Below are 14,016 nucleotides of genomic sequence, written 5' to 3'. Positions count from 1 at the left end.
AATCCAAAAATATATTTGTAGATTTATTTTTATAAATTTTTTTTTTGTGACTTAACACTTCTCTTTCACTAAATGATTTCTTCATGTCATTATGCATAACGCATAATTCATGTAAAAAAAAAAAAAATTCATTATCATTATTTATAATGTAATTTATGAACAAAATTAAATGAGCAGGTGAAAGGATTTTGATAGATGTCCACTTCACTAATACATTAATGCATTATGCATAACACATAATACATGCAAAAAGAAAAATCATTATCATTATCATTATTTATAATGTAATTTGCGAACAAGACCAAATGAGCATGTGAAAAATTATATATATATATATATATATATAGATATAAGATTCTAAGTCCATAACAAATACTCAAGTTATCTATTTTATTATTGTTTATGTGATGAGTATCGTAATTTTCTCACATAAAATGATGCTCCGCGAATATTACATTTTAGCTCTCATGAATAGAAGAAACATTGTGTCAATTACATCTCAAATGTTTTATCTAATGAAAGATATTTTCGTTTTCTCTCTCTCTAAGAAAAATTATATTCGTTTTTTTTTTAAGATAAAAATTACATTTGGTTACCTCGAAGTGTCATCACTACACAAATCCCTAAATTACTACAAATTCTGTTACCAGTATCCAAGTTGGTAATCATCAAGAAAAGAAGCCCTTTTCGATCTGAAATCCGCTTAATCCAAAATATATATTTATAAGTTTATTTTTGTAGAATTTCTTTGTGAATGTAATACTTCTCTTTTACTAATAGATACACATGAGCTTCTTTATACCATACCTCCCAAAGCAGCAGTTTCCAGCTCTAGGACAAGAACCCAATTCACCACTTACCAATCGGAGAATTCATCAAGATTAGTGGATTAATATGTTTTAGGTTGGTAATGAAATTTTTTCAATTGGATTTCATTTTTCGTGTTTTTAGCTACACAGCTTTGGAAGCCTTTTGTCAGAAAATAGCACAGTTGTTTGAGTTTTTCTGGTTCTTGTCATGTATTGCAATGCAAAATATATGGCATATTTTAAATAAATATTATTATTCTCAGCACATTTGATGCAACACACTTGTCTGGTGTAATCCCTTCTATCAGAAAAACCTCAAACCCAACATTGGTAATGGTTTTTGCCACCTTAACACTTGATTAGTTGATGTGGGTTTCATTTGCTGTCATGTCTTTTATTCTAGTTTTACATTAATGATCTACATATAGGCACATGTGGAAAGGCATTTGAAGCTGGGGAATCCAATCCCAACATTCCAATTACACACCCAATTTACACAGCAAGAGAAGATAGCTTGAAAAGATGAGTTTGAAAACAAAATACCCAAATGCATACAGGGAGGTGGAGCAAAAAAAGGTTGAAGTAAATATTGAAATTGATATTAGAGATTTTTTCCGCCCAAAATAAACTACAAAAGATCATTTATTTCAAATGAGTTTTGTTACTCATAAGCTGATATGTTAACATACCGCTTATAATGGGACCCATTATAACTTAAAAAAAACAAAACACTAATCGTTTTTTAGCTGTGGAAAGCTTCCAGATCAACAGTATGCTAGGAATATAAAAAATAAGATTTATAAATAGATTTTCTCATTTCAAAGAGTGCATGAGTATGACAGATTTTAATATCATCATGATTGGGAGTTTGTGGAATCATCAACTGGACTCCAGTATCTGTTGAAAAACCACATGGAATCTGCTTCCACTGCATATCCATCATGATTGCGGTGCCAACTGTAGTAAGCATGGGTTCGGTTCTTGATATCAAAAGTGGCATGACCAAAGCTTGCCTCACGATAAGCTGAGTACTCTGGCTGTGGTTCGGTCATTCTGCACCAGAGAAGAAAACATAAATTAAACGATGCCGAGAAACAGGAAACCAAATATCACTTGAGTTCATCTCTATAACTCCACTAATGAATAGTCTTACTTGGTTGCTAAGCCTTCGAGGTTCCCTCCATCACCAATGGTTATGTATACAGGCGCTGATTGATCTCTTACAGGTGTGCAAATACCATTTACGACATTGTAGGCAATGTTGGATACACGTTCCTGTGATATATATATATATATATATATATATATATTAGTTGTCAATCAACATCACAAGGAAGGAAGTCTCAGCTGCCAGAGAATATATACTTATATATATATATATATATATTATAGAATAAATATAGATAGAAGCCATTATTGGGAGCATCCATTTTGCACACATAATGTGACATCATCTAAACCACACATTTCCCCAAGTGAGTGTTGGGAATAATCAGCTAGAAGCAGTCACGCAGTGAGTGCAAAATGTGCACTGCTATAGTGGCTTCTCTCTAGTATTACTCTATATATTCACATCAAATAGTCAAAACTCATACTTCAAAAACTTCTAAAATGGAAGGAGACTTACAGATCGCTCATAAGCATGAACATGACCAGCAAATACCACATCAACTTTATACTTCACAAACCAGGCCTCAAACATTACTCTCATGGTTTCCCCCTCCATATAATGATAGTTATAGCTATTATACCAAGGGGAATGCGTGAGAACAATCAGCCAAGGTGTCTCGGCCCTATTAACTTTCGGTAGTTCCTCTTCGAGCCATGTGTATTGAGGTGTATATTTACCTGGGAAAAAAGTAAAGATAAGCTATTCTTTCTTTCTTTCTTTTTGCTTGGAAAAAATTTATCTACTTAAGCTTAGCTGACATCAGTTAATGAAATGATACATAAACATATGCCATCATCAATGCACTGACACTAAACACAATATTATAGTAGCAACCTCACATATACGGATAGATTGTGTTTACTATACAAGACTAGAAGAAATGAGGATTATTTTAATAAATTTAAACAGTATAAGATGGTAGGCAGGTGTGATCGAAGAACTGGAGTGGTACTTACTGAAAAAGAAAGGAATTGATCTTTACCAAAAGGGATTAAGATCCTCCAGACTTCCAAGTCTATCTCTCAGGTGGATTTCTTTAAATCCCTACCATTGTTCTCAAACTCAAGGGTAGGGGTATTCTCACATTAAAGTTTATCCTAGAGAATTTAGACGATCCAGATCCTACCAAAAGCAAGGAGCATCCAAATCACCCACCTTTACTGGATTGTCTTCTTACCCAGTATGCATTATAAACTCTTGCAATTACTATGTTACCTAACAGACATCAAAACCACTAAAAAAAAGATGGAGCCTGAAGTTGCTAGTTTGTACATGTCTGTGTTCATGACACCTTTCAGATCAATATATCAAGCAACACAAATGCATGCCTACCGTACGCCGAATACGAAGACAACACTATGATGTAAGCTGAAGCTCTCTTGATTGAATACCAAAAGGGAGCAGTACTCTTTGAAGCTTTATAAGGCACATGATAACGGTGAGTGTAAGGCTTAAAAGGTTTTGTTTCCCCCTGCAATCAAAGTTTAGATGGAAAATTATATACAGAAATGCAAAAATTGTGAGTCAAAATCATATCAAAGAAGAGTAGAACCGTAAAAGGAAAGTAACATTAATGGCAGCCTGGTTGAACGACCTATTATGTTAGCTTTGCCATGTTAAGGCCTCTTATGTTTTCTTAAATTTCAGACAAAAGAAATCATTCATAGATGCAAGACTCCATGGCACAGTCTAGCTGCGCAAAGGAGTATATTGTAAACGACTCACAGTTTAGGGGGAAATTGTCTTCTTTTTCCAGGTAAGTAAAGGGGGAGTTTTGCCATAAGAAGTTTTTGCATTAACAGACTCCAAGGGGAATAGTGAAGGTAATCGCAGCTTAGTCTTATCTTGTAAAGCATTATGATGCAGTGGCTTGTCAAGGCATTGAGAAGTAGCCCTTGGATGCACATAAGAAAAGAGCTCAACTTTAGCTCAATAGGGAGGAATGAACCACTACTATAAACTATAACCACAATACAAAATGTAGTCCCTCACGTGAAAGCAGAAGTTAGTACTTAGAATTACAGGACACATGATATTATGTTTAATTATAGACATAATTTTCTACCAAACAAGGAAATGTTCCAAGAGATTCTTACGATCTCAGGGGCGAAATCTAACTCGTGATTCCCTGCAGTCCATATCCATGGTTGATATGCAACACTTCTCTCGACGAACCTTCCCCATGTATCCCATCTAACATTGTCATGATTTGGATAGTTGTCTGCATAAGAGAGGTCCCCAACAAACAACACCGTTTTCCCTTTCTGTGGGTTTAACTCGTAATGAGTAAGCGTCTTGTTTGAATCAAAACTCTGACCAAGATCCCCTACAAATGATACCCATTAGTTTGGAAAGGCATAAATCATGTTATAATAGGTAAAAACAGATTAAAAAAAATGAACATATAGCATAATTGCTGATATAAGTACATCACTGAATCCCTTAAGACCCATGCAACTAATACTCTTTCCTTTTATTTTCCTTTTTTTTTTTTGAAAAAAAGGTATATAAAAAACAAATTGAATACTGTCTTATGTAGATTTAGCGAACTTCTTTTGCAGATTTGATACAGAATACTTACCAATTAGACCAAACGTATAAGGCACATCAGGGCCAACTTCAGGGGGAGTTATAAACCAGAACTGCCGTGGAGTGTGCCCAATCCCGACCACGTATTGATATTTGGTGTTAAACTGCTCCAAAAAAGATTAAGAAAAATATATCAATACAGTTTACATAAACAGAGGCAGAACAGGAACAGAGGAATAATGTCAGAGCAGTCTACTGAAACAGTTGTGTGAGATATTTCAGTCACCTTCAAGTTTATGATTGTAGCGTGATGAATGAAACCAGAAGTGTAATTGTAGAACTTATAGGTATGAATTTTGCCTTCGGCATGTTTCTTTTCCTTGCTGTTTTCACTCCAATAAATCACTGTACTGGAACCCGGTTCATCCACAGTCACCCATGAAACTATGACTGCCTTCCCAAAATGGTCTCCCTGTGTTATGTGAACCTTAATTGACAAACACCCACACATCAGACAACGAAATAAAACCCAAAAACCAAAAAACTTCAAGCAATGGTCTAATGTGTAAGAAAATTAGAAGGAGAAGAACAAAAAAGGGGGAAGGAAGGAGAAAAGTACTTGTTGAGGTGCATTATAGCCAGGAGGGATTTGAAAGACATCGCTATCCAGAGGCATATCCACAGTCTTCTCAACTTTCCTCACAAAAGTGCTCGTCTTCCCCCCATTACACATCACCACCACATTCAAGACCAAGATAATTGCTACCCAAGAAGAAGAAGAAGAAGGAAAAGAACCCCGCAGACCCATCTTGATTCTTGAGCGATGTTCTCCTGAACAACCCAAGTCACGCTCCTGATTGTCGAGAAAAATATCAACCACACAGAATAACGTGCGGCATGTAGTATTAATAGAGGAAGAGTTTGTACAATAGAATCAGTAGTGGAAAAGAAAACAAAGTCTAATTGACCCAGTCTTCTAAACTTGGATGGACTAATCACGATCTGATTCCTTATCCTTAACACTGTCCAACTCCAACCCACGGGGATCCCTTTGAGCTCAAGAGCCAAGACCCTCCTTCCTCTTCGCCATATATAAAACGACTAAACTCAGTTTCTTACCTGAAAAATGCACCGAATATTCAGAGCTCCTTACGAATATACAGATTCAGAGCACCGGTTTCCCCGACCAGTTGTCCTGGAATTTAAACAAACAAAAACCGCGTAGTTTTAAACGGAGAAGCCTAGGATTAAGATTATTAATAAATTAAGAACATAATTAATAAATTGTAGAAATACTCAAGACTTTTCAGGCTTCAGCCGACAACGACAATTTTCTGTAAAAGCTGACTTTGGAGTTCGGAGTTCGAAACTTCGAACAGCCACGGTCTGGAAAAAATTGTGCGCGTAGTTTCGACGGGTTTCCTTTCTTCGACGACAATTTAAAAGCGGATGTTACATAGTTGGGTGTATGTGTTGGATATACGAAGATTTGGGTTATGATGTGGTGGTCCTGGTGCTTAAAACTTAGGATGTATCTTGTCTATGTATCAATCAATTGCCCAAATGGTCTAATTCAAAAGTGAAATTATGAGTTTTAGGAAAATGATTTATAGTTTAGATCGTGCAATTTTCGCATATTTTATATAAGAGAAAAAGTAGATTAATATGAGATTGATCGTGAAAAAAATATATAATATAATATAAAAGAAAAATAAAAGAGATAGATTTTGAGAGTTACATCTTTTTTATTCTTAATTATTATCGAATATAGTGTATAAATCTATATTTCTAATTTTATTTATAGCATTTTTCAATTTAAAATAGAGATAGACAGAACATAAATATTTCATACTATACAAACATTTTATTTATATGATATTAAAATATTATAAGCCCACCACGTATGTCTAGTTTTTTTTATAAGATTAGCCCATCCATTAAATCCTAAAATTAGAATATAAGCTTGATAAAGTTCATATTCAAAAGGTCAGATTTGTTTATGTGCCTGTCATCGAAGTTTCAACTTTCCTTTACAATAAGGAGTAATCAAGTGCCGACAAGTGCAGCTCTTCCGTAGGTGATGCCGTCCGAGATTATTTATCGCATCATTTAACGTTAGCTCCATCAAAGTCACGTGAAGGCCCGTCGGTTCAGGTCGCTCCAAATAAATAAATAAAAATACGAACCAGATTCCGCTTCTAGAAAGGCATCACTCCAAGTCTTCAAAACCCAAGACCAAAGTTGTTGAACTGAGGCCTAAAGCCCAAACCTCAACAAAGGACTCGTATTTTCGAGGCCCATATATTTTCATGGCCTATAGAAAGCCCAACACATAATAAATTCTGTTAAAACTTTAAAATAATATTAAAAAAATATTTTAGTCATATATATTTTTTTTACAAAATTAAATTCACGTATTTTAATATAATACGTTAAATTATAAAATTATTTTTATTATAAAATATAAAATAAATATAATAAATTACATAAAAATATATCAATTTATAAATTTATTTTTATAAAATATGTGATAACACTTTTATATTATTATAAATTTATTTATTTATCATCTTGTATTAGAATATTACATAACTCAGATGATGTCAGAGGCTAATCATAGAAATAAAAAAATAAAAATAAAAAATAGTGAGAACAGATAATAAACGAAAAGAAAAACAGAAAAAGACTAGAATAGTGAAACAACTTGTTCCTGAGCCCAACTGCCATTCAACCTTCTCGGGAATCTCGGCAAGCAAAATCGTCACAGAGCCCAACGTCCCCTCCCTTTGCTCCACGAGTAACCTAACAAAACACATGACCCAATCCATAAAAAAAAGTCGTAACAACCAAACCTGAGTGAGAAGCAACTACCATTCAACTCCAACACCCCATCCCCGCCACCTGTCCTCTTTTTATTGGTTTCTCCCGTCTTTACCTCCTGGTTAAGCAAAGCGCATTCCCGTTACACGACAGAGTGGGTTTCTCGTCTACAACGCAGGTAACAACTGAATTGATCTTATCCGTTACTGAAGATGGCCCCCGATTTTCAAGCGGTGGAGATCTATTATATTTTTGGAAGGCATTACGGGAAACAAAAAATTGCCCCCTCGTGGACCCTTTGCTTTATAAAGAGCATCCAATAGCATGTACAGCCCATACTTGATCTCTTTAAGCCAATGGATCCTCGTTTCTCTCTCTTCTTCTTGTTCGTCGTCGTCGCAGCGGCTGCGACGACGTTGATGGACGAGGTTGACGACAGCGCCTCTGAATCCGGACCCTTCATACGGCAGGTCGTCGATGGCTCGGAGAACGTCAACAACCCACGGCTGGGCGCGGAGCACCACTTCGAGCTCTTCAAGCGGAGGTTCGGAAAATCGTACAAGTCACAGGAGGAGCATGACCGCAGGTTTAAGGTGTTCCGTGCCAACCTGCGCCGCGCGCATCGCCACCAGAGTCTGGACCCGTCGGCGACTCACGGCGTGACTCAGTTCTCCGACTTGACCCCGTCCGAGTTCCGAAGGTCTTTCTTGGGTCTCAGGAGTCGCCTCAGGCTGCCCTCCGATGCCAGCAACGCTCCGATTTTGCCGACCGAAGATCTTCCTACCGATTTTGATTGGAGAGATCATGGAGCTGTAACCGCCGTCAAAAATCAGGTCTTGTTTTTTTTTTTTAAATTCCCAGCCATTTTAGATACTATTCGTATTCATTTTTTTATTAAAGGAGTTTGTTTTTATTATAATTATTTCTCAAGCTATTAAATTTCTAAGATACTAATAATCAGATGTGTATTTTTACTATGATTATTCAAGAAAAAAAAATTGTACTTTGATTTAATAAGCTTTTGACATGTTGTTAGCGTTTTATCTGTGTGGAAATGTTTGTATTTGGTTTTTCTTTCTAAGTTTACATTGTTAAGCCGATTTGTGTTTAGTTTATGGAGTATTATTTGCGTTGACTTTGATTGTGAATCAATTACTGATAATTAATTAATTTATTTTGATGGTTGTGGTCTTGTGGGAAACAGGGTTCGTGCGGATCATGCTGGAGTTTTAGCACAACTGGGGCCTTGGAAGGTGCTAACTTCCTTGCCACAGGGAAGCTTGTTAGTCTCAGCGAGCAACAGCTTGTGGATTGCGATCACGAGGTTTGGTTCTTTCTCTCATTTTTTTTCTTTCCAGTTTCTGCGGTATGCTTGATGTTTCATGTCAATGTTTATTTCGATTAGTTTATGCCATTTATCAAGCAGAATTTAATGCGCATTTGTGTATTTTAGGTGTGCGTGTGTCATCGCTGTGGTTGATATCTGCATGTATGTGTGTGTGTGTTAAGATTCTTACAGAACTAATTTATATGGTGTGGTGTCTTGCATAATGGGGTATGTGTTGATTACGCATTTGTAAATATCTTGGTATTACGCGTTGCTGAAATTGCGAGAAAAAAATTTAGCATTTGAAGCCTGTCATTTGCATTTCTAATTCTAGCATTACCTCAGCTGGATTTATTGGGTTATGGGTGCTTCTTAAGTACACAATGATGTATTCAGGAGTGACGGATTAAAAAATGTTAATGTTTTTTTGTGGTCTTAATTTAGTAAAATGCAATCAACCTCGATATTATTTTGAAATTTAAATTTTCATGTTTCATGTCGCTGAAATCTAGCTGTTAATATGCATGGTGGAAGGTTCCTCCTTGATTTGGTCATACTGCTGTTGATATCACTATGATGTAAAACAATCATGGCGCTGCCTTCCCATAAAAAGTGTCAAGTTTGCTTTGTTGCATATAAATATTTGGGGTTCATTGAACAACTTACACAAGAACTTGAATTTGATCCATTAAACATGTCATCCTACGCAATCTCTTTAGATGTTCATCTGTGTGTACATATATTGAATAGAATTAGGCGCTCATAAATTTCATCAAACCACTCTATCTTGTTTTGAACTTGTGTTCTGAACGTTATGGGCCGACTCTTCTGAATCAATGCCAAAATCCTCTCTTCTTTTGTATTCATTTTCTAAATAAGGTGCCTATTGAGTTGAAATGAAAGTTGAATAAAATATTGTTAGAATATTATTATTGTTTTGGGATTTGAAAAAGTTGAATTGTTTATTATATTTCGAGAATTTGAAAAAGTTGTAATGATGAGATAAGATAAAACGCTTCATGTATCCAAATGGGGCCTAAAGGTTGTGTCATTCTGCAGTGTGATCCAGAGGAACCGGGTTCTTGTGATTCTGGGTGCAATGGTGGGTTGATGAATAGCGCCTTCGAGTACACACTTAAAGCTGGTGGACTAATGCGAGAGGAGGACTATCCTTACACAGGTACTGATCGTGCGACCTGCAAATTTGACAAGAGCAAGATTGCAGCATCAGTATCCAACTTCAGTGTCATCTCCCTTGATGAAGATCAAATTGCTGCTAATCTTGTGAAAAATGGTCCTCTGGCAGGTACGGTAATTTCCGTTATAATTATTATTATTTTGATATTTAGATCAAGTTTTTCTACTAGAATGAACTCTAATGATTGAAATCTTGATTTTTGCTTAAATGCAGTGGCCATCAATGCGGTGTTCATGCAGACATATGTAGGGGGAGTTTCGTGCCCATACATATGCTCAAAGAGGCTAGATCATGGGGTGTTATTGGTGGGATACGGCTCTGCTGGCTATGCTCCTGTCCGGATGAAAGAGAAGCCATATTGGATTATCAAAAACTCATGGGGTGAAAACTGGGGAGAAAATGGTTTCTACAAAATCTGCAGGGGCCGCAATATCTGCGGAGTCGATTCCATGGTCTCAACGGTTGCTGCAGTGCAAACCGCCACCTCACAGTAGAACATGACTTGTATTCTTGCGAGATTCATCGCCCCGCATGCATGTATATACAAGGGATCTGGCATATTCTTATGGCAACCTGATCCTTGACTTTGTGTAGTCCTTCAAATTCTCCCAAAACATCCGACTGAAATATGTCATTGTGTTAATTTAAGACAATGTTGTATTTTTATGTTTTAGTGAAATATCTTTCGACTTTGTTTACTGAAGTTCTCGGTGGTATATAAATTATACTCTTAAGGTTTATGTAAACAGCAACTAAAATCGGGCTTAATGACATGATTTGTGGTATCTAAACCAGAGTTAGCTAGATGCAGTTTTAAGGTATTCCTTCTAAAAAAAAAAAAAAATTAGTGAATTTTAGATTTATTCAGTTTTTTTTTTTTTTTTAAATGAGTTCACTGAATTTGCACATTTTAAAATTATAAGAGTATGCTAAACTTGTATATCTTAAAATTGTTAAAATAATTTTCTTTTGTACAAATACCAAAAATATATTCGAAGTCGTTGCCTGAAACTTCAGACCAAATTGTAAAACCTTGTGTCTGAGACGTAGGAAGTAAGGAGGATTTTCATTTTTTTTCCCTTTTTAATTGCTGGCGGTTTTGATTGCCAATGAGTCCAAGCAAGCGTTCAACCGAGGGGACAAAGATTTGAAAGAAATTGTAAATTCATCCGACTTTGTCTGTGTATGTGATCGTTATTTATGTAAGGCCAAACATCTTGGTTGAAAAAAGATCCCCTCCTATTTATCAGATCTTGAGGAGTTCAAGTGAGAGATTGAGATTGACACAGTAAAAAGTGAAAGAGATATGCACGAGGCAGACACCATAATATTTATTGTTATCGGTATAAATTTATCATATATACAATAAATAAATACTATAAAGGAACTATATGAAATAACCAACTCCCAAAGATGAGTTCTCCCTTCCTCCCCAGTGAGTCACGCCCAACTTAAACCAATTATTACCCAGTTTCTTAATCAAACCAGAAACTCAACCCAGTTTCCTCACCATCCTTTCTCTTTTAATCCAGCATTAATTACAACCATCACTACTAACGCACACCTTCCCGTAAACTCTTCTCAACCATCGGTCCCTTTCTCAAATATGGACAAAAATTACATTTCCTCCAAATCAATTATATACCACCAAAACCTCCCTGAGACTTCTGAGAACCCAACGACAAAAATGGAAGGAAGCATCAAAACCTCAGAAACCCTCAAATGGTTAGACCTAGATCTACAACCAGAAACTGAAAATGCAGCATATTTTTCAGAGCATGCACTCATTGGACGCATAATCTCATCCAAGCAGCTCAACAAACTTACACTACATGCTACAATAAAGGCTGCATAGAGCTTCGTGATCGGACTCTCTATTGAAGATCTATGCACAAACACTTTTCTCTTCACATTTCCAACCCAGCAAGAGAAAAACAGGGTCTTAGAGCACCGACCTTGGAATATCAGAGGTTTTCATATGTTAATTAGAGATTGGCCCACTGGTTTAAGCTTGCAAGAAATTGATCTAAAAATGTCAATCTTCTGGGTTCAAATACACGGACTACCTCTGGAGTATATGACAACAACAAATACAGAAAGAATAACAAGGAAGCTAGGGAATTTTATTCAAGTAGAGCAAGCTACGGACATGAAAATAATCCTCAGAAAGTATATGAGAGTGCAAGGAGATAAATGTTGAGAATCCACTTCCAGATGGGTTTCCACTCTCACGGCCTAGAAGACAAGCAACGTGGATCAGTTTCAAATATGAAAGGTTGTCGGACTTTTGTTATTGCTGTGGATGTCTAGGTCACATACAACAAGTGTGTCCTCTGTTTCAAGTTAGAACTGAGGTTTCTAACTTTGGTCCATGGATGAGAGCTGAAACGGTAAGATGGGGGCAACATGAAAATCATCTGCATGCAACAAGATGGGGCCAACTAGAAATGCAAGGACCTATAGTCAGAAATGAAGATCTGGAAACAAGGTATAATTTTCATCATCGTGCAAAAGGAAAAGAAAAGTTGGAAGAAATGCAACAAACCCACAGCTTGAAGGTCCAAGAAGAACCCAGTTTCAGTGCACTTAGACGTAGCAGCGTGAACGTTCATAATGAGAATCTCAGCATGCATGGAATGGAAGAAGAACTGTTGAGGACACGTGGAAGCATGAGAGCACACCAGTCTGTTGAAGTGACTTCATTAAATGTGAATAGCCCCTTGTGCAATTCGACGGCTTGGGAAATCTCTTTGTAGAATAAAGATAGTCAAATATGTCCCCCCCTCACAAAGACCAAGAACATCCACTCCATTCATCACAACGACTGCAATCGACGGGTAAGAAATGTGCCCACATCTTTTAATTACAGCCCACAACCATTAATTCTCATCACTTCACCCACTTTCTTTGGCAAGCAAACCAAACAAACAGATCACCCAACGGAAGAACCCAACTTAATTTTCAAAAACATCATAGCACAATTCGAACAGCTCAAGAGCTCAACAGAACTCACTCCAAAGGCCCATTCCTTATCACTGTTAGTGAGCCCATCTGGCCGGTCGTGCTTTGCAATAAAACCAAACCCATCTCATACAACACAAAGCCCAGCTCAATCATCAAACAATCTGACTTTTAACCCCTCAAAACCTGACCCAGCCCCGTTGAAATGGCCCATAAAATCAGCTCAGCCCATAAATTCAACTCAGTCCAAGCAGTCAAACATCTCTGGCCAGCCAAACAGCAACGACCTAAAGGAAAATATCTCTACCCAGCCGATATACCCTCTTGTGTTCTATCACAATCCTATCCACCCAGGAAAAAAAAATCCATTCACAATCCTCTTCCTCCTCCAAAACAGACTCACATAAACTGAAAACTTCCAGCCAAATAATCACTGAAAAACTTGAACTTGGTTCAAAGAAAAGGCAGACTCATAAAGGGCAGGGAGAGACGGCCTCATTGGGAGAAGATTCTCGTAGCAAACGAAGCAAGCAACAACGGGTACATCAAATACTCTAAGGAAATGGAGAGGATCCCGATTGCAAAGTTTTTCCAGTATGCAAAAGGAAAAAAACGCAGCATCTCAGAAAAGCAAACAAAAAAGCCAAGATTTTCTCCATATCAAAGGGAACCACGACACTTGGGTAACATGTCTCAAACCCAAACTTTGAACTTATTTTCATTGGATTCTGGAGCCAATGTGGCAGGGCCAATACTACCACCAGATGAAAAATGAGGATTATGTGTTGGAATTGCAGGGGTCTTGCCCGTCCCCATGCAATTAGAAGTTTGAGGGCAAATATCAGGTCTCTAAAACCTGATATCATCTTCCTATCGGAGACAATTTTGAATGCTGTGAATACTGATACTATTGTGAATAGATTAGGTTTCAACTTGTATGTAAATATCCCACCAGACAGTAAATGGGGTGGACTTTTGTGTATGTGGAAAAATGGCATGGATGTAGAACCTGTTTACATGAATAGTAATGTAATGACTATGTTTGTGTACTCAAATCCTGTTCATTCCCCGTGGCTGTTAAATCTTGTTTATTGTCCTCCAAATTATAGTAAAAAGGGAAATTTTTGGAACAATCTTGAGAGAATTACTAATAGTTTTAATGGTCTTGTCTTTAGCATTGGTGATTTTAATGAAGTCCTCA

The 14,016-nt window shown here is 36.8% G+C and overlaps 2 protein-coding genes across 3 annotated transcripts; one reads left to right on the top strand and one right to left on the bottom strand.

Moving 5' to 3' along the window:
* Nucleotides 1-1,426: 1,426 nt before the first annotated feature.
* On the bottom strand, nucleotides 1,427-5,975 carry LOC109005736 (purple acid phosphatase-like). 2 transcript variants are annotated; one of them, XM_035686455.1, is made up of 10 exons: nucleotides 5,806-5,975; nucleotides 5,629-5,704; nucleotides 5,129-5,362; nucleotides 4,796-4,996; nucleotides 4,562-4,673; nucleotides 4,077-4,306; nucleotides 3,313-3,451; nucleotides 2,437-2,657; nucleotides 1,963-2,084; nucleotides 1,427-1,862 (listed from the first exon to the last, which is right to left on the bottom strand). In XM_035686455.1, exons 3-10 carry the CDS (start codon nucleotides 5,315-5,317, stop codon nucleotides 1,664-1,666), a joined length of 1,413 nt encoding a protein of 470 aa, XP_035542348.1. In that variant the 5' UTR covers nucleotides 5,318-5,362; nucleotides 5,629-5,704; nucleotides 5,806-5,975; the 3' UTR covers nucleotides 1,427-1,663. The 2 variants fall into 2 exon arrangements, with proteins under 2 accessions (XP_035542348.1, XP_035542349.1); XM_035686456.1 differs by lacking the exons at nucleotides 5,629-5,704; nucleotides 5,806-5,975 and having other exon boundaries at nucleotides 5,129-5,620.
* Nucleotides 5,976-7,664: 1,689 nt separating this feature from the next.
* On the top strand, nucleotides 7,665-10,557 carry LOC109005735 (cysteine protease RD19A-like). The gene is made up of 4 exons (XM_018984780.2): nucleotides 7,665-8,162; nucleotides 8,534-8,653; nucleotides 9,716-9,962; nucleotides 10,068-10,557. Exons 1-4 carry the CDS (start codon nucleotides 7,686-7,688, stop codon nucleotides 10,346-10,348), a joined length of 1,125 nt encoding a protein of 374 aa, XP_018840325.1. The 5' UTR covers nucleotides 7,665-7,685; the 3' UTR covers nucleotides 10,349-10,557.
* The last annotated feature ends 3,459 nt before the right edge of the window (nucleotides 10,558-14,016 follow it).

The sequence above is a fragment of the Juglans regia genome, chromosome 16 (assembly GCF_001411555.2).
Source record: "Juglans regia cultivar Chandler chromosome 16, Walnut 2.0, whole genome shotgun sequence".
NCBI lineage: Eukaryota > Viridiplantae > Streptophyta > Magnoliopsida > Fagales > Juglandaceae > Juglans > Juglans regia.
This window is presented reverse-complemented; position numbering and strand designations above follow the sequence as displayed.